Raw genomic sequence first — 19,115 nt, forward strand, 5'->3', positions numbered from 1 at the left:
GGGCTCGGCAATATGATAATCAGATATCGGAAATGCGCCATTCCATATCCAGACAATTTCTTAGCAGCTCTTCCAGGGCTAATCCCACCATTGGGAAGGCAGAGTAGTGGGGGACAGCGATATGTGTCCCCCCAGCATCCGACCCCTGGGGCCTGAGGCACAGCCATGATTTACTGTTTGCCAGCTGGAGTTGAGGGGGGCTCAGCAACTCAGCAAGGGTTGGGGATCTGAACCCACAAGGGCAGGGCAAGAGCCCTGAGTGAGGAAACTGACTTAAACGGAACCCTTACGTTGGGATAATCTCGGGACAGGATGTTGCACAGGGAGGACAGACACAAGGCTCAACTCTCAGAGTCATCTAGCAGCTGCCCCGCATGTGAACCCTGTGATGTGCTTTGTCCTCCAAAGCACCCACTCACCCCCACAGGACGAGCGTTTTCCTGACAGAGGCAAATTGTGCTCTGGAGGCTCTTGACCAACAACACCGAACCCACCCCACCAGATCTCGAATTGCTGAGGGCCCACAGGCCTCGTAGGAAGCCCTCTCAGAAGTGCTGTGACCCAGAGGATCAAGACATGACTGAGCACCACGACAGGCGTTGCAAACTTCAGTCTGGAACTTGCTGCCCTGTGTGACCCAGAGGAGCAAGGCTGGCTGAGAGCTAGGGGCAGGCTGAGAATGGCCCGATGTCTCTCCTGTGCCCAGGAGGCTGTGAGTGCAGCCAGAATCCCAAATATGGGAGCCAACCTAACATATCAGCACAGGTCCAAAACCCTTCCTGCCATCATCACCGGTGAGGTTAGCAAGAGCAGCTGGGCCTCCATTAAAGCGAGTCTCTGTCCTCCCCGGGAGGATTACAACAGCCCTCCTCAGGCTGGTGAGAATCTGCTCTCATGACACAATTAGTCACCCACTTGTCAAACAAAGCGCCTGCTCAGAGGGGTCCCCCCCCACTCCCCGTACACCTACTCAGCAAAGAGAAACGCCCTGGCCCAGCCTCACTGCCTTTTCCCCTCAAGGGTTCTCTCCCGTGTAAACCATTGTGCCCAGCAGAATTCAAAAAGGCACTGCAGATACACTGACAAGGCACCCAAGCAGCTTGCTCACGGTTTCGACTGCTCCAGCCATTCTCCCCTGCAGGGAAAGGGGCTCGGGACTAAGAACAAGGCATTCTGATCTGACTCAGGGCCCCGGGTGGTAGCCTGCAGAGGTCAAGGGTGCTGAAATCCTAGCAATGCCTGGCAAGTAGGGTTCCAATGTAAAGAGAATGTAAAGAGAAGCTCTGGAAAAAGTGTATGGGGCTGGTGGGATGGGTGCCCATCTCTCTGGATGTCCTGAAGCAAGGCGTGTGGTCAGGACAGAGCTGATGGACTGCAGGGAGTGGGCTTGAGGCACAAGCAGGAGGGTCAGTTTGGGGGTGCTCAACGGCCCTGTAGGAGGGCTTTATCTTCTCCTCCACTCCATCCAGGCGGGGCTTATCTGCAAGCCCAGGGGAGATGTGCCAAAGCACGTGTACAGTTTGAAAAGGACAATAAAAATGACTGCATTTGTGCAAGGCCTCTTCTTTCCGCCCCGCCCTATGTGCTTCCCACCTCACTGGCTCTGGAATCTGGATTTCACATTGGCTTAACAAGAAAAATCAGCTTTTTTTTTTTTTTTAAAGTATGACCATTTTTTCGTTATCCAGACAACTCTCATTACTGCAGACCTTGAAATAAGCCACATGCACGTGGATCCGGGAACCCGTGGGCCGGAGGGGTGCGGGGCGAGCGGTGGGTGTGACCCGAGCCAGGGGAGGAGGGAGCCGGGGCCGGGAAGTGGACAGCGAGCAGAACACACTGCACAACTCCGACAGGCTCGGCGCTCGCCGACACTTCTGGGGGCCAGGAGGGCGAGTTTGCTCGCGGGCTCTGCGCTCCCGGGGGGCGGGGGGCTGGGGGCCCGGTCCCTGGTCCTGCCCGAGCTGGGGGGAGGGGGAGGCGGGCCCCGGGGTGGGGAGGGGGCGCCCGGGAGGGCCGGGTCCGTACCTGCCTGGCCTCGGCGGCCTGCTCCTCCGCCTCCGCCGGTGCCGCCTCGCGCTCCCCCGGCCCCTCGAGCTCCCCCGGGCCCTCCGGCGCGGCCGCCGGCTCTGGGGCGCAGGGGTCGGGCGGTGCGGGAGTCCCGGGGGCCTTGGCCGGGGACACGGGCTCCGCGCTCGCGGCCGCCCCGCGCCGCACCAGCAGCCAGGCGAGCAGCAGCGCCAGCGCCGTGGCGAGCACCGGCAGCGCGGCCAGCAGCTCGGCCGGCGCCTCCATCGCGCCGCGGCCGCCCGAGTGCCCGCCCGCGGGGACCCCGAGGGAGCCCGCCGCGCCCCGCCCGCGCCCCGCCCCGGGGCGGAGCCCTTGCCCGCGCCCCGCCCCCTCGGGCCCCCGGGGGTGGCTCGGCGGCGGCCGGGGTACCAGGGCCCGGACCCCTGCGGCGGCGCTCCCGAGGCCCGAGGAGGGCCAGCCCCGCCCTGCACCGGGCAGGCCTGACGTTCTGCGCTTCCATTTGCTTTGAAAACCAGCTTGAAAAGCTCCTTCCTCAGGCGCCCTTAGATTGACTGTCATTTTCGGCATCATTTCCGCCCTGTACAGAAGGTCCAGCACTTTGGAACTGCTGGTTGCGAAATGCTGAGGCCCTGTAAGGCCAGGAAGGCTCACCTAAAGCATGGCACCGGACTGCCTGCAAGACCATGAAAAGCAAACGTTAACCCCGCTCACTCTCGGCCACTTCCAGACTCGTCCACAGCATTTTCTGGGAACACTTCTAGTTCCTGGCCGGCGAATGCCCCTTCCGGCCTGAGACCCAGCAGCCTTCAACACAAGCCTCATTGTAACGTGGCTGCCCCGCAAAGGCCGCTTTCTGGAATTCAGCTCCAGGTGCCTTGGGGTAACTCTGCTCCCCTACTGACTTTTCCTCTTGGAGTAATTCTCGAGCGTATGGGAGGGTAGAATGAAGGGAAGTCTACTTTTTTGTTTCTCCAGATCCTTCCTTCTGTTGTGCTTGTTTGCGATAGATATGCTGTAACCAAAAAAAAAATTGTCTTTACCACTCCCAATAAACACAGGGCAAAGTTTGTCAGGCACCAGATGAAAAAACAGGGTGCCAGTTTTTGCTTAGGATACATTTATTGCTTTTTTGGAAATATTACAGTGCCTAAGCTGGTATCTGGTGCAAGCCAAGAAGCTAGATGGAGTGCTGTTTACATGGAAGACACAAGTATGTGCTTAGGCTTCTTCCTGAGCTCCAGTTATGACCAGCAGGCTTCCAGGAAGAGGGGGAGCTTAGTCCTGTTGCTTCCCATAACAGTAAGGGGTACCAGCAAAAGGAATTTCAGTGGTGGTTGCTGAAAAATGCCCTGTAACTATAAAATGTGGAATGGGGCTCCTATCTCAGCTACTGGCTTTTGACCCCTGGGGGGACTTTCAGCCAAAGGGGGCCTTCTTTTTTGTCCCCTGCCTTCATTGTTTGAAAGTATACATTTAAGGGGGCCCACTGTGCAAACTTAGCTACATTCTGTATCCACTATCGGATGAGTAAGGGATGAATAACGAGAAGAAACAAGAATAAAACAATGCAAAAAACCCAACTCTAAATCAAGTTGCTTTATTTAAAATGATAAACAAGTTTCATCCAAGTGGAAGTTAAAAACACTCATCAAACGGCGGAGCCACAGGCATCCCGTGGCGGAGCCCACGGCGAGACGAAAGCAGATGGAGCAGGCTGCTGGGTGTCTCTGTGGCAGTGGCAGGAGGAACAAGGACTCTGCACGGTCCCAGTTCTTCTGCACTGTCCAGTCACCTTGGAGACAGCAGACCGGGCCAGTTCTCATGGGACATTCGGGGGGGGCTAGACATCTCAAGTTTTTGAACTAATGATGAGACCGAAGTTGAGAGCCACCACCCGAGGGGGCCGGGGCACGAGGGTCATCTAGTTTTGCTGTATATAATATAACATCAGTGGAACATATGGACAGAAGGCAGGGAGGGACGGGGGAGTATGAGGAGAAACCAGACTCCACAGGGAACCATCAGCAGCACCCAGCACACACATGACAAACAACTTACTTGTGGAAACGCTACACTCAATTCAAGGACCCTACAGCTGTGCACGTACACGCCTACATCCTAGAGAGCACTTTTTACAACATTTACCACAAAACTCCTATTCTGTCCCACACTCTTGTCTAAAGTCCTAAATCATATCCAGGCTGAACCTCTAATAAGTTCATAAAGCACTGATACCAACAACTTTCTTGCCGATCTTTAAATATCTTTAGCCAATTTAGACAGAAACCAAATACTAAGAACCCAACTATGATGTTATTTATGTTCTTTTATGAAGATCTCATGGACTCGAGTTTAGTAAGGTCTGACCTTGCTGTTTTGGTCATGGAAATGGATGTGCTTGACTCCACCTCCTCTGACGAGTGACCCTTAGGAACCGTGCATGGTGCGCTGTCTTTCAGCTCCGCGAGAGGGACCTGGGCTCGTCACTGCTGCATCTCCAGCACCTAGAACAGTGCCTGGCACTCAAACACAAGCTGAACGCTTGGAAGATTCACAAATGGGCATCTGCAAGCCTAAGCCAAATGTGAACGTCCCTGTGTTTGGTGGCTCTCCCCTCAAAAGGTGTCACCCTGAATATCCCAGCACTACTAATGACCCCAGAGACACCTGCCTGTGTGCAGCACTGGATACTTCAGGCTGATGGTAAAGTCTTTGGTGCTCACTCCCAAAGCCCCAGAGCCCCACGCTATCTTCCTCCACCCTGCTCCTCCCTATCAGTAGTTACTGGTCCAAGAGCCCTTCTTCCAGGACCCAGCTTGTTGGTCTTCAGTTGGAGAAGTTTCATGTCATGTCCTTGCCCTCCTCAGAGAAGGAGCTCAGACCAGGTGGGGTGAAGGGTTAACTTTAGAACAGATGGCCCCTGGTTCCCACTTCCTACCTTGTCCCAAGCACCCAGCCATCACTGCACTCCCTTCTCACAGGTTCCCCACCTCATCCCTGCTTTATTTCCGTAATGGTGTGCTTGGTTGGCCCACGGCAACAGGAACAGGGGCGGGGTGGGAGGTGTTGAATCTCTGGCCTGCCTAAAACAAAGACTGTCCCATGGTCACTCACTCATGGGGTGGCAAAAGCCAAACCGCAGCATATAAGCTGTGATCCAGATGCTTTCTGGTGGGGTGACTGTGGGCCTGTCAGGTGGGCTGGATCCCTTATTTCTGAATATTGTTTGTCAAACAGGAATCACCTTTGGCCTCTTGAGAAGGCTAATCTCTCCCATTCAACCTTCCTTCTACCCTGTCATCCCAGCCACTGCAAAAGTGTCCTATCCTGCCCCCTCGTGGCAAGCAGCCTTTTGGTTTTGTTTGTTTTTTCAAGTTTAGAGGGAAGTTGATATGAATTGCAGAGGACGGTGTGAGCCTGGCAGCAATATGGCGTAAAGAAAAAAAGCACTTTGGAAGATGGCAAGAACATTGTAAAAAGGAGACAGGAACCCCACTCAGGTGTGAACACAAAGAGACGACACATTCAGGGTCTGTCTTTACTCACACCCAAACACACCCTGGAATGGAAGCAGGGCTGCCTGAGCCCGGGTGGCCTGGTGGGGAAGGGGAGCGGCACTGAGGGACAGGTGACAGGCGCCAACGCCGAGGAACATGGTGGAGGTTCTCCATCCAATCCGGCCACGTTTTTGGATCGGCATTTGAGAATGCAGAAAACTGACCAAGACAAGGTAGGGAACCAGCCTCCTAGAGGAAAGAAAGCCACATGACCGGCCCAGTGTCAAGAAATGATCATCAGTCTGATAAAAATATAACCTTTGCACAGAGGAGCCCTGGACTCCCCAGATTATACCCATGTTCAGGGAGGATCTGGGGAGGCAACACCACATAATTCCAGGCCGTCTGCTCCCCGGGGACTCCTGCTGCCCTCTGACTGCTCATGCCCTTACCTACACCCCCGCCCAGAACGGGGCACGCTGCTCAGTGCTTTTCACTGGACAGATCCTTGACAAGCCCCCTCTTACTTTTATTTAAATTTAGCTGAATTTAGGGACAGATTAAGGCAAGCAGGTGAACTGAGAGGGCAAGAGATGGAACCTGCTGGTCAATCCCCAAGGATTCAGACCAGAGTTACGGAGAAGCCTAAACAGATCCCAAAGACTAGAAGCACCATATATGGATTTATTCCAGACGTGCAGCACAAGCCACCCACCTAATGTCTGCTGGTCAAACAAACAGGGACACTACTCGTGACGTCTCTTACAGAGTGAGAGCTTCTGCCTTATGGATCACATGGTAGGAAGAGGCCACACCAGTTAGAAGTGGGCCCTATTCACAACTTGAATTCTGCGATAAGAACACATTGAACACCTTTCCCACTCCGTTCCTAAACAAAAACCCTGACATGTCATCCCACCCCCAAAATACACCACACGAAAACACTGCCGGAATTTAAGAGCCTCTCTGGCGGTGGAGGGAAGGTAACTCGTCCAAAACCAGTGGTGAGCGGTGCTGCCCACGTTGGCTGGGTCACGACCACGGAGTGCGGCTTTGGACAAACGGTGACACAAAGGAAGGTGGCGTGTGCGCAGCACGTTTTATGTGTAATTGGCTCAGACACAAATCCGAGTCCACTCACCCCTCAGGGCCTGCTTGTGCGCAGCCGGCTCTCGGACAGTAGAGGTTCCTCACCAATGTTGCTGAGGTATCAGACGCAGCGAGACACTCAAGGGATCCCAGCCCTGCGGCCTCGAGGTTGAGCAGCGTGGCTTAGAGGTGACAGCCAGAGCTCCTCACCCAACAGCACGCCAGCCTTCGGTGTTTCGGGTGTCACTGAGCTTGCTGAGCTTCGAAACCTCTTGACCATCTATTCTTAGTAAGCAGTAAAAACGGCATTTGACCGAAGACAGAAGCTTGGACCAGAGAAGGTTATCCAAATTCAAAGAAGACAAAGGAGAAGGTGGGAGCAGAAGACGTGAAAACTGAGTCAGGTGGCGGCCAACAGCGTACACAGGAGCCACCTCAGGGAGAGTGTCTTTATTTGCTCAGGGGTGAGCCCGGCCTCCACAAGTGTCCCTAATCCTGCCAAGGAAAGTACAACTGCCTGTAATCAGCATGTAGACAGCACAGCTGGTGCGAAGCTGGAAGGAAATGTTAAGCAGAACCCCAGGACCCCACATGCAATTCAGGGCAGGGCTGTCCCTAGAACTTTTTCTGACAAATTATAAAGTCACACATCACGGGCAGGTGGGAGTCTCCAGCAACAGAAACACCTTAGAAAAGCAAGAAGAGAAATCTAACAATGGCTGTGAAGAGGATGACTTGGTTGAGAAATGCATAGTCTAGTCCCATAAATTCGTGTCACTGGGACACCTGAACTTCTCCTGGAATTCCAGTCTGACTACAGAGAAAGGAAAACAGACAGCAAGGCTTGTGGGTCCTACACTTTCCTAACATGTGTCAAGAAAACAGCCAGCTGCTCAGAGATACAAAGAACACAACAGCATCGTCACCCACAGCAGGCCAGGCCCTCAGACGTTTATAGAGTCCTCCGAGCTTCTGTACTGAACTACCTCCCTGAAAGCTCCCCGAAAGCTCCCCGCTTACTGCCGCCGCCAGACACACTGCGACTCGCTCGTGAGAAGAGTCTGGGTCCAAAACTCACTGAAAGCCCATTCCGTGTCCACCACGAGGGCACACGCTGGCAAAGAGATTACCTTACTGACTCTGATTTTAAGTTTTAACTTATTTAGACCCAATCTGGTTCAAACAAACAAACAAACAAACAAGCAAACAAACGTGGGAGACGTGATGAAGACCTTATAGAAAATTGGAGTTCTTCACGGATGTCTCACTTGGTGTGAGCGCTCAAAGCAACAATGGCAAGTGGGGGGAAAAGCAGGAGGCCGGCCCTGAGGCTCTCGGGAGACACCAGGGACCTTCTCTTGGGCCCTCAACTGCTGTAACCATCCCTTCCCCATCGAGAGCACACAGCAGTGGGGTGACTGCTTTCCCACAACACCACAGGAAGAGCAACAAGGGGAGGTTCTGGTATTCTCAAAGGATAAAAGTTGCAAGGATATAAAATGGATTTAGTTTTTATTAAATAATATTAAGGGTTTCCTTGGCACCATCCACACAGATTCTTGCCTTTATGCATAAAATGAGCCACATTACTTTGCACTGATAGCGGAGCAAAAAGCTACTGTAGCAAATGCTAAGTGAACGGACTCCTATTCCAAGGGCGTCCTCGTTCTCTGGCTTTCTCCGGCCCTCCCTTTGTCTGCAGATCCAAAAGGCTGCCCTCCCCAGGGCCCTGCCCCTCGCCGTGGGCATGTCCTCCTACACAGACAACAGCCGTGCGTGGTCACCTGGAGGAGCTGCGCTCTTTGCTCACACAGTCGTCCTGGGAGGTGGTGTCTCCATTTCCCATCATGCTGCACGTTCTCCGCTTCTTCCGGCGGTGCATCGTCCCATCGCCTTCAGACCCAGACTCACACTGGACGGAGGAGGAAAAAAAAACAGGAACTCACCGAGATGCAACCCATTCTGTCTGTAAATAAACTTCCGACCCCAGGAGACGGCACAAATGTCATCTGCGTTCTCCCAGAAGTGAAGCAGCCATTTGCCGCCACGCCCCAACATGGTCTGAATGGCCGTCTCCCTCCAGTGTTTCTGCCTCCCAAACACTGCAACTTCCCTCGCATGCCGGCTGCCCCTCCAGTGTTCTCCAACGGGAGGGTTATTTGTTCAAAATCGGGACACACGCTCTAAGAATATCTTTCAGTCAGATTCTGAGATTGCATTATGCTATTTCACTGCGTCCACACAGACCCCGAGGAGGGAAGCACAGAAGTATAGCACTTAACACACCACTCCCCCGCCCTTGCCCCCTGCAAAACACCAAATCCCCAGATTATGCAAAGCACTAAAACAGAAATTTCATCTGCTGAGGGCCCAGGTGCCTCTTCCCCAAAATGACATTAGCTTCTAACAAACCACTGAATTTGCCGAGTTTCCAGGCTTACAATTTACATCCACAGGGATAATTCTCAACATGGGCTTTGAGGTGACAATGCTCTAAGTCTGAAACCCCATCATGAGCTGTGTGATCCTCGGCCATTCCCTTAACAAAATCCCCAAATACTCCTTTTACCTCTTGAAGTTACTGCAACGACATGCGCACGCACCCACCCCCACACACACGTGCAAGGCTGTAACGTGGGCAAAATTCACCACCCAGCAGGAATGGTGGCAGCTGTAGTTCTTGGAACAAAGTGGACCACGTTCTCATCTCTCTCCCTCCCAGACAGGAGAGGGGAGAGTCACATCTGGTGTTTCCGGGGTGACCTGCCCCGAGGGCCTAGGGAGGGAGCAAGGCCTCACCTCCGAGTCCGAGTCGGATGAGCTGGAGCTGGAGGAGCTGGAGGAGTCACTGGAGCTGTCCGAGGCAATCCCTGTGGACTCCTGAAGGTCAACGGAGTCAGCCAGGACCGCCAACTCGGGGTGCTCTTGCTTCAAGATCCTGAGAGACAAGAAACATTGTTCCCAGCGCTGGGACCGGCAGCAACACCTGCACACAATCACCCGGACTCAAAGCTGAGGCCTGTCTCTCTCAGAAGCACCTGGGAAGTCAGGTGCCTTGGCTCAGAATGGGTGCTGGACAGTGGTGAGGACACACGGATCCACAGGCTGGGAACAAAAGCCCTACCATGCTGCTCAGGCTTTTCTGAAAGACAACCTAGCTGCACGCAAGTTACTATGACCTTTGCAAAGGAGCCAGCCGTGCTGCTGACCTGTGAGGCAAAGTTGCCCCGAATTAGTCTTTTTTTTTTTTTTTTCCCACCTGGGAGAAAGAGTCTCTGTTCCTTGTGTTTTTTCCTGAACCATTCCTAGCTCATTTTTTTAAACCCTTCCTTTCCACAACACAGCACTGAGTGACCGCAGTTGCGCTTGGTTAAATTCTATTTGTACGAGTAGCGACAATTAGGTTTGCAAGAAATAAGAAGTGTCAAGCAACAGAAAGGGTTCCCCTCACTTGAAGATAAAACTGAACTGGACTTTCAGAGGCAGCAGCCCTCCCCTTAGGGACCTGATCTGGCATCCACTCTAACCAGGGACAAAAGACCAGCTGTATGGTAAGGCCTTTAAGATGACCAAATCACAGCACACAGTGGCCTATGGGACGGAGTAAGTGGGCCTCAGGTGCCCGTGAGTCCGGGAAGAACAAAGCCACCACCCTTGCTGGCCCTCTCAGCAGGGAGGCTGAGCACTGACCAAGCCAGGATCCCTCTCTTACCCCGAGAGCTGGTCCCTCCAGGTCAGGGTTGGGACACAGTGGCACGGGGTGGCTGGGGGTGGCTTGCACTGCCGCTGCCCGTGCTGTATCTGTTCTGTGGATAAACAGAGGAGCTAAGTCTCCAGGGCAGTCACCTCACTCACAAGAACTGAAGGTATTAAGTTCAAAAGGGAATAATGCTTCTCAGTAAGAAAAAGAAAGAACCAAAATAAAACCCAAACAAAATGGCTTCCTTTGCTAGTGCTAGCTTGGGGGGGACGTAAACAAAAACAGAAAATAAAACAAAACAAATAAACAGAAAATGAGAACCAATCCCAATTATGACCATGTTTTGACTGACTGATCAAACATGCAGAGTCTTACCCTGTCACCTGGAGGCTGGCAAGCATCCTGAGAACTAGCCCTGACCTTGGACCCACTCTCCTCTGCCTGGGCGGTTTTGCAGCCCCAGCTCTCCCAGGCCTAAGATCAGCACACGTTACTGCAGCAGTGGACTCTTTCCATTTCACCTCTGGGGTAGGAATTGGAACAAGACAAAGATAAGAAAAAAAAATGTCTCTCACCTATACCATTTCCTCGATAACTTTGGTCTCCCTCTTACCGTCTTGTGCCATACAACAGGGAAGTTGGTGCTGCTGGCAAAATTCTGGGTGATGGCAATGGTGGTGTCGAGATTAAGGACAACGTGCCACCAGCCTCCTGAAATCCAACAAATACACAGTTAAATAAATAGGGTTTGGTTCTGCACAATCACAAACAACATAAGCCTCATGAATACAGAGTTCCTATCCACCCATCTATAGGTGAGACAGGTAGAGACTCGGAGACATGAGATCGAGACTGGTCAATGCTTCTCCTGATCCAGGAATCCCAACCTATTTGTGGAAAGTTCTACTGGAGCACAGCCATGTCCGTTCATTTCCGGATTGTCTGTGGCTGTTTTCCTGCTCCATAGGCACAGTTGAGCAGTTGGAACAGACCCTGTCTGGCCCACAGCGCTTGAAATATTTACTCTTTGCCTTTTAGAGAAAAAGTGTGTTGACCCCTGTTAATCCAAAACTGCTCAAAACTGTAAAGGCAGCAAGTTCTTCAGCTCCTAGAAGAAGAACACCTATCTTCAATATTAAATACCCTCACTCTAAACACTTAGCCTATCAGGTATGGGACGTCCTTCCTCTTAGCCCCAAGTTCCTATTTCCTGGCTCAACCCGGCCAATGCTACACTATATTAAAAACCCAATTTACAGAAATATGCACAAGTTACAGTATGTCCACAGAGACACCAGATAACTACTAGGCATAAAGATGAATAGAATCTTTACAGACAAGAAGTTTATCAATAGGCACTATGTGTTTAGATTACAAGAGATGTGGAGAGCAGCCCCCTAAGCACTTGAGCACACAGCCGCACATCACTGTCTAAGGTGGGAAGCAGTCAGTTCGTTTAGAGTCAGCATGCAAACAGGTTTCTTTGATTCCTTCTATATACACTTATGCTCCGAAATGACAAATAACTGAAATCAAAGAATGTACTTTCTCTTAGTTCATCTATACCTGGTACAAAAACAGTCTCTCCTGGTTTTTGTAAGATTTCCAGGGGTTTGAATTCAGGTGGCCAGGTGGGAAGCTGCGTCCGGGGATGAATGATACTAAACCAGGTAATAGCTTCATCTTGCTGGTTCCCTCCTTCTTCACGGGTCACCTTGATGAGTTCCCTGGGCGTGCTGGTAGGAAACAGGCACCAGCGCTTGTGGCCCTGAACTAAGGCATTCCAGGCACTGGTTCCCAGAGGGTCGATGTGAATTCCAGTTCCAGAGCGTGGTGGCCCCATCACAAACCACCTAAAGGATGGAAACGTCCAAGATATGAAAAGTAATTTAACTGTACACACACGCCACCAAATAGTGAGTTTTTAGTCTTATACATTATGTTCTTTATTTCAGAGACTACATAAATCCTGCTATGCAGAAACGCTAAATGAATCATGCCTGGAATGCTCCATAACAGAAAGAAGAAAAAAAAAAATCACTCATGTGGGTTACTACTACCAGGCTTCAACTATTAAAACTTCCTTTAAAGATCAGTGGTTTAACTTTGGTTGCGTGTTTGAGTCACCTGGGGCGCCTTCAGAAATCCTGGTGCCCAGGTGACAACCCAGACCAGTAAAACCCATCTGTGGCCGTAGGACCTGGGCAGGCAGCAGTAACCCCCTAAGTAAGTTCCATGTGCAACTAAGGAGAACCACTCACTGTTATGGAAAAAGGTTAGCCGACTGAGCTCAGGTGACACATACTGTCCTACGTTAGACCATAAGGGCTTCACGGCCAGGTACTTTACCTGTAAGGGGGCCTGCGTTTCTCCCCGGCATACTGGAAGAGATCATCAGTGAAAAACTTGGGCACCTTGTAGTCTTCCAAAAGTTTCCTTCTTTTGGGGTGTTCCCCATAGCTGCTGTCAAAGATGTAAAGGGGGCTGTCGTCCCGAGTGCTCTCCATGTACTCAATGTAGTATTTCATCTTCATCTTCACGGAGTAGCCGTCATTATCCTCACCACACTTGAATTTCTGGTTCCGGTACTTCCTTTTTAGGCGCTCCAGGGTCCATTTCTCCTGGGCAGACCAACCCTCTTGGGCATTCAGCAGAACCACGGGCTTGTACGGTCTTTCATATCGCTCCACAAATTCTTCCACAGACAGCTGTAATGCGTCTGCCCTTTCCACGTTATCCTGGAAGAATCAGAAAAGACCTATCCAGTTAATTAAAAAAAAAAAAAAAAAAAAAAGTCCAGCGGCAGCAAAAGGCGTCCCCCAGGACCCGTTAAGGACATACCTTAGGACAAACCTAAGGAACCATATTCTCGTTCTGGCTTATCTTTGGGGGGTGGGGGGGAGAGGGACAAGGACCTGCGTGTGGACTGACACGTCGCACCCTGCGCCGCCCCACCAGGGGAAGGGGGCTTCGCATCTCCCACTGATGGGCCTCCACAGTCAAGGCCCCGGGGGCCCCACAGCGCAAAGGGGTCAAGGGGCCACAGTCCTCCTCGTGGATATCGCCAAAGGCGTCAGCCTCCAGGTGGCCGGGCAGGCGGCAGCTGCGGCGCGGGAGGAAGGAGGCCCGCCCCGAAATCCGGGCACCGATGACCCGGACCTCCGCGGGGGGCGAGTGAGCCCATCGGAACTCAGAGGTGCCGCGCTGGGCGCTGGGGGAGGTGCGCATGAGCCCGGAGATGCCCAGGCCCGGCCCCAGCCCGCGACCCCGGCCCACTCACCGCCACGGCCGCAGGGTTCAGCGAGAAGCTCTCGTAGTAGTTGTGACGGGTCCAGTCCAGCGAGTCCTTGAGCTCCGGCCGCGCACTCCGCTTGGCCTCGCGGATCCGCTTCTTGCTCTTGTGGTTCATCCTCCGGGGGTCACCAGCTGCTCCCGCGACGACCTCCGCGCGCCTCGCTTCCTGCTTCCCACGCACCCCCTCCCCGGCCCGGGCAGTGGCTGCGGCGGTGGAGGCGGCGGCGGCGGCGGCTCCCTAAAGCCCTTCGCTCTGGCCCGGCGCCTTTAAACTCGCCTTCCAGAAAATTCACTCCCCAACCACCTCCCGGGCCTCGGGTTGGGCACGCGGCTGCCGTCTTCCCCGCCCCCCGGCCTGTCGCGGTGAGCCATTGGCTCGGGCACCTCCGGGGTCCGCCCTCACACTCGCCGGCTCTCCGCCATGTTGGGAAGGTCGAGATGATCGAGGAGCCGCCTGACTACGGCTCCGCCTCTCCCGCGCCCGCTTCCGGTGCGCGCGTCACTTCCGGGCGTGGGCCGCTTTATGCGCGGCCCGCTTCCGGCGTGCGAGTCTCCGAGGCCGCTTGTCTTCCGTGTCCCTTTTCCCTGGTCCCCGGTGTCTTCTCCCTGCGCGGCCACAGCGTCGCCGGAAGGGTGCTTTCCCCGCCCTTGCGTCGAGTTGCAGCGCCCCGGCAGGGCCGCCAAGGGCCACGTGGCGCCGGTGAGGCGGCCCCAGCCGGCCAGGGGTTTCCCGCGCGCGCAGCCTGGCAGCCCGGCGCTCTTCGCTGCTCCCGGCCCGTCCGGGGGTCCCCGGTTGCCCCCTGGGCAAGCGTGGCCTCCGAGGGCATGAGGTCCGGGCCCAGCGCTTTCGGTTCTTGGAGGAGCCTGGCCTGGGGGCCGAGGGGGCCGTACTGGAGGTCAGCGTCCCGCAGGTGCGTGCGGCGGGAGGTGCCTCCGGTACTTTGCGGTGGCGCCCCGGGCAGGAGCCGCTCGCAGCCGACCTGGGGGTGTTGGGAGGGGTGGGGGCGGGGTTTGGCGGCTACCCTGTCTTAGGTTGGCCCTCCGGGCGGCAAGGTTTGTGGCCTGAAGGGGCCCTGCCAGGAAAAGGGCCTTCCACATCGAATATATCCTGCCGGAAAGGTGGCATTTTTTTTTTTTTAAGATTTTATTTATTTATTTGACAGAGAGAGACAAAGCGAGAGAGGGAATACAAGCAGGTGGAATAGGAGAGGGAGAAGCAGGCTTCCCGCGGAGCAGGGAGCCCGATGCGGGGCTCGATCCCAGGACCCTGGGATCATGACCTGAGCCGAAGGCAGACGCTTAACGACGGAGCCACCCAGGTGTCCCGGAAAGGTGGCATTTTTAACACCAAATATTTTCTTTGATTTTGAAGGGCTGCTTAATTCAGCTTCATCCAGGACCGGGGATTCCACTCTCCCTTTTCAAATAAAGTTTCTTGGGTTGGCACTCATTTGTTCTTTCCAGCTCACGGCTGTCCCCAAACTCTCACAAATAATAGAAGTAATACGTTATGCGTCCGGTTTTTCAAAGCACTTGGACGTTGCAGCGTTTCGATTTTAACAGCAGTCTGTGAGGTAGGTATTAGCAAAAATAATTTGAAGATGAAAAACCGCCTAAGAGGAAGTTAAGTCTCCAGTGAAACCCATTTCTGATAGTTTTTAAATGCCTTCGTGTTGAAATACCCACTGGGACTTCTTCCCAAGTTTAGGAGGTGAAGATACTCCCTGTGAGAACAAAGACCCCTTTACAGCCAAATCTGCAAACTCACTCACTGCTCTGGTCAGAAATCCTTTATTGTATCCTGGGTAAAATGCACCAGGCAGGCATTTTATTCACGCTGCACTCCCTACACTTAGAACCAGTGCCTAGGCACTAATACTTTTGTTGAGTGAATTGAATGATTGAGTTCAGACTTTTCAGTTCCTTCACCTCTGATACTTACACCGCTTCAGCCCCCTTTCCAACCAGTCCACTAGCAGCACCTTCTGCTCTAGAAAACAGAAGGACTTGCAGTTTTGCAGTTTAATGACAGCTTGCTTTGCTTATTTTGTGTCGGGCGTTGTACTAAGCAGTTTGCATTGAGTCTTCCAAGTCACCCTATGAGATAGGCTTTTTGCAGGTGAGGAAACTGAAGCACAGACAGGTTAAATAATGGGTGAGGTCACACAGCTAGTAAGTTACACAGCCAGCATTTGAACTCAGGCAGGTTCATTCCAAAGGTGTGAGTCCTTATTTTGCCTCCCTGAATACTGTGCTCTCACAATTCTGTATCTTTCCAAAGGCTCTCTAAGCTGCCTGCCTTCCTAATTCCAGGACTGAGCTGCACTCAAACTTCTGGAATGTCTTCCTGGACTCATTGATTCCCATAAGCATACCAAGTTATGCCTGTGAATATAACCCTCTGATACATTCTTAACTGCACTTACAATAAAAGCTAAGCTTCCTGTGGCCTACAAGACCCCACAGGTCTGTCCCTGCCTTCCCACTGACCTCTGTACTACAACCCTGCCTCCCAGCCCCCATGCCCCTGCGGTCAGTGCCCTCTGTGGTCCAGCCAGAGGCTTTTTAGTTCCTGCTTCAGGACTCTTGCCTGAATCATTCGCCCTATCTAGGACAGCCACCTTGTGGTCACTGTCTCCCCACGTGTCCCTGCCCCCACTACTCTCACATCACCTGCTGTTGTTAGCATTATCACCAACTAAAAATATATTTGCTTACTTGTGGCTTGTCTTTTTCCCAGTAGGGCATGTATGTGTGTGTGTATGTGTATTCCATGATAACCTAGTTACATCCTTAGCCATTCAGTCCCTGGGTAAATGCTTGTTGAGTGCAGGAGTGTATGAAGAGTGCTTATCACACGGTACTGCAGTTTTATATACCCCATGGGTTTTGAACCGGACAGCAGAGAACTGTCCTTTTTGTCCAGTGTCGGGCACTCTAATTGCTGTAAAAATATATACTCCCAACTGCCAGCAGATGAGTTATTTTTGGCATACAAAAAATTCTTTTCAGGTGCTGCATCTGCAGTATGGAATGTATGTTTGGCCCTGTGCGGTGGTCCTGGCTCAGTACCTGTGGTTTCACAGAAGATCTCTGCCGGGCAAGGCTGTCTTAGAGGTACAAGTGCCCTTGAGGTTTCCTAAAATGCTCTGTTCAGATTTAAGTCTACGTGCTTGTTACTGACTTTTGTTAAATATTTTTAAATCGGGTGATTTGGCCAGCTTGTAAGTCATGTGAGCTAAGAATGCTTTTTACATTTTAAGTTGTTTAAAAAAAGAACACGCACCAGAGACCACAGGAGTCCCATCGAGACTAAAATATCGCCTTGCCCTTTATGTTATGCTGACCCTTATTCTAAGTGAAGCCCATTGACTAATTATAGTTATAGAATCTTGGCATGGAAGCAATCATTAAGACCATCTTTCCAGGGTGTCCCAACAGGGTCATCCGGAGTCTAGTGTGTCACATGCAGTTTCTCATACAATAGCCCTTTCCATATTTTGGAAATCTTGAGAGTATCCCAAACTCTTTCTCATCACTCCACCTGACATGAGACTGCTAAACACTTGGAGAAATAAACTTTTTGTCAAGTTTGCAGAAATGGTACAAGGCTTAAATCTGAAGGCCGAGGACAAACCCAAAACTTAAAGTAATACCTCTTTAACTTTTGCAAAACCACGTGAGGGGTGTGAAGATATGTGGCATCCTTCTGGCCCTGAACAGTGGCAATTTGTAGACATTCAGAAAAGATTGAGAACCTCCCAAGCTCTTGCTCAGAACTGGAAAATGGGAAACTTGTTTTAAAATTCAAGGCATTCCTTGGTTAGTCCTTAGCATGCTTAAGACCTTGTCACTTCGAAGGCCCAACTGGAAAATCCCCTTTGTAGGAAGCCATGTTTCAGACCTGTCAGGTTATAGCCACATAAAAGCAGTAAAAATTGGTAGTAACAGCCATAATGGCCAGGTGTGCAGGCAAGTCACCCATCAAGCTTCTAGAGGCCCAATGTCCTGTATAATTAGGAGCTCCCTTATAGACTGTTAAGAACAGTGTCCCAAACTGCCTTGGGCATATTAAGCAATTAAGTCGCCGGATACACACTCAGGAGTTTGGAAGCACCTAAGTCAGTTGCAGAGTACAGGGCCCTGTACGGAACTTAACCTTCCCACCCAATTAAGAGGAATCTCAAGTAATTTCTACAAATTGAAGAGCTTAAGCTTCATATAGTAAAGCACTGCAATTGTGGCACATTTTGTAGATATGAGCAGCTCATGACGGACTCTGTACTTAGGGAAACTTAAGTTCCCAAATTCCCTGCAATCCTAAGAACTTTGAAATGCTTTTAGATTGGAGCTGGAGTGAGCCTTCCAGGAATTACGGCTGCAAAATGCGGTGCTGAAGTGATCTTGTCGGACAGTTCAGAGCTGCCTTACTGTCTAGAAATCTGTCGGAAAAGCTGTGAAATGAATAACCTGCCACAGGTGCGTGTCGTAGGACTGACATGGGGACATGTATCTCAGGATCTTCTGGCTCTACCACCACAAGATATTATTCTTGCATCTGATGTGTTCTTTGAACCAGAAGGTAAAACTTTTTTGGTCAATAGTAACTTTCGCTGGAGAGATGATATAAGTACAAGTCCATTTAAGGAGTCCTTTCTTCCCAGATTTTGAAGACATCTTAACTACAGTCTACTTTTTGATGGAAAAAAACCCCAAAGTCCAATTGTGGTCCACCTACCAGGTAAGAAGGTAAGCCTGAATAAACCTGGTCTACTCTCAGTTTTATTAAAACTTAAATCCCAATCCTCATGCAATATCTACTTTAAGGATAAAATGAAAATATATGTGAAGCAAAACAGGAAAAGCATGATTTTAAAAAAACAATTTATTATTTTTTTTTTCAGTGCTGACTGGTCACTTGAAGCTTTGCTCTACAAGTGGGATATGAAATGTGTCCACATTCCTCTGGAGTCTTTTGATGCAGACAAAGAAGATATAGCAGAATCTGCCCTCCCAGGAAGACATACTGTTGAAATGCTGGTCATCTCCTTTGCAAAGGACAGTCTCTGAATTACACCTACATACAGGTTCTTCTGGGACAATGTCAATACTAATTAGCAACCTGGCATGCCAACTAAGACTCAGACCACTTCAGCTTCTTGGGAGTACAAGCACTGAATCTGAAGATGGTCTGATCTGTTGGCCTTAAAGATGGTGGTGGGTCACCTAAACACTCATGGGTTACAAAGCCATGAAAACAAAAATTAACAGACCTGTAAAAAAAGGGACTTGGATTGTTCTTTAGAAAAAAAATAAAAAACGGCATAAATTAAGCTGAGAGACGGGGGTACCCAGAACCTCAAGAAAGTGCTACCTTAGAGCATTGATTTTAGGGGTTATGGGTGCTGAAATGGCATTTCCACTTTTTAACTTAGAAAAAAGTCAACTACTAAACATTTCACTTTCATACTGTACAGTCAGTAACAATTCACAAGGTAATTGCA

General features: G+C 51.4%; 3 protein-coding genes across 11 annotated transcripts in view; 1 reads left to right on the top strand and 2 right to left on the bottom strand.

Annotated features, from left to right (window-relative positions):
* MXRA7 (matrix remodeling associated 7) overlaps positions 1-2,324 on the bottom strand; it is a 28,337-nt gene extending 26,013 nt beyond the window's left edge. Inside the window, exon 1 of the mRNA XM_045888389.3 lies at positions 2,029-2,324. Within this exon, the coding sequence (XP_045744345.1) occupies positions 2,029-2,295 (267 nt within the window). The 5' untranslated portion in view covers positions 2,296-2,324. The remainder of the gene's footprint in view (positions 1-2,028) is intronic.
* Positions 1-14,009, bottom strand: part of JMJD6 (jumonji domain containing 6, arginine demethylase and lysine hydroxylase) — a 32,204-nt gene extending 18,195 nt beyond the window's left edge. The window contains exons 1-8 of one of the 6 annotated variants that reach the window (XM_064582137.1): positions 13,598-13,889; positions 12,667-13,055; positions 11,884-12,170; positions 10,893-11,028; positions 9,417-9,555; positions 8,402-8,529; positions 6,670-7,112; positions 2,683-3,043 (exon numbers count right to left, since the gene is read on the bottom strand). In XM_064582137.1, coding sequence (XP_064438207.1) covers positions 7,076-7,112; positions 8,402-8,529; positions 9,417-9,555; positions 10,893-11,028; positions 11,884-12,170; positions 12,667-13,055; positions 13,598-13,726 — 1,245 coding nt within the window. In that variant the 5' untranslated portion in view covers positions 13,727-13,889 and the 3' untranslated portion in view covers positions 2,683-3,043; positions 6,670-7,075. Of the gene's footprint in view, positions 1-2,682; positions 3,044-3,612; positions 5,778-6,669; positions 7,113-8,112; positions 8,530-9,416; positions 9,556-10,329; positions 10,424-10,892; positions 11,029-11,883; positions 12,171-12,666; positions 13,056-13,597 lie in introns of those variants that run through there. The other 5 variants (XM_064582138.1, XM_064582139.1, XM_064582141.1 and 2 more) reach the window with 5 other exon arrangements.
* An 85-nt stretch (positions 14,010-14,094) lies between these two features.
* METTL23 (methyltransferase 23, arginine) lies at positions 14,095-18,947 on the top strand. 4 transcript variants are annotated; one of them, XM_045888382.3, is made up of 6 exons: positions 14,384-14,522; positions 14,984-15,185; positions 16,624-16,728; positions 17,956-18,193; positions 18,276-18,360; positions 18,516-18,947. In XM_045888382.3, the coding sequence occupies exons 3-6, from the start codon at positions 16,645-16,647 to the stop codon at positions 18,679-18,681; spliced, it is 573 nt and encodes a 190-aa protein (XP_045744338.1). In that variant the 5' UTR covers positions 14,384-14,522; positions 14,984-15,185; positions 16,624-16,644; the 3' UTR covers positions 18,682-18,947. The 4 variants fall into 4 exon arrangements, with proteins under 4 accessions (XP_045744336.1, XP_045744337.1, XP_045744338.1 ...); XM_054510675.2 differs by having other exon boundaries at positions 14,391-14,522; positions 14,775-15,185; XM_045888380.3 differs by lacking the exons at positions 14,384-14,522; positions 14,984-15,185 and adding an exon at positions 14,095-14,311.
* The last annotated feature ends 168 nt before the right edge of the window (positions 18,948-19,115 follow it).

This window comes from Mirounga angustirostris, unplaced genomic scaffold (genome assembly GCF_029215605.1).
Source record: "Mirounga angustirostris isolate CCGP_5_RB_7025 unplaced genomic scaffold, mMirAng1.0.hap1 SCAF_17, whole genome shotgun sequence".
Classification (NCBI taxonomy): Eukaryota; Metazoa; Chordata; class Mammalia; order Carnivora; family Phocidae; genus Mirounga; species Mirounga angustirostris.

Bases quoted from the DNA above. Each gene is read 5' to 3' on its own strand.
- METTL23 (XM_045888380.3), top strand. From the start codon at position 14,135: ATGCGCGGCCCGCTTCCGGCGTGCGAGTCTCCGAGGCCGCTTGTCTTC. The intron at 14,312-16,623 runs GTGAGGCGGCCC...AATTCTTTTCAG, and splicing joins CCAAGGGCCACGTGGCGCCG to GTGCTGCATCTGCAGTATGG. The intron at 18,361-18,515 runs GTAAGCCTGAAT...TTTTTTTTTCAG, and splicing joins TCCACCTACCAGGTAAGAAG to TGCTGACTGGTCACTTGAAG.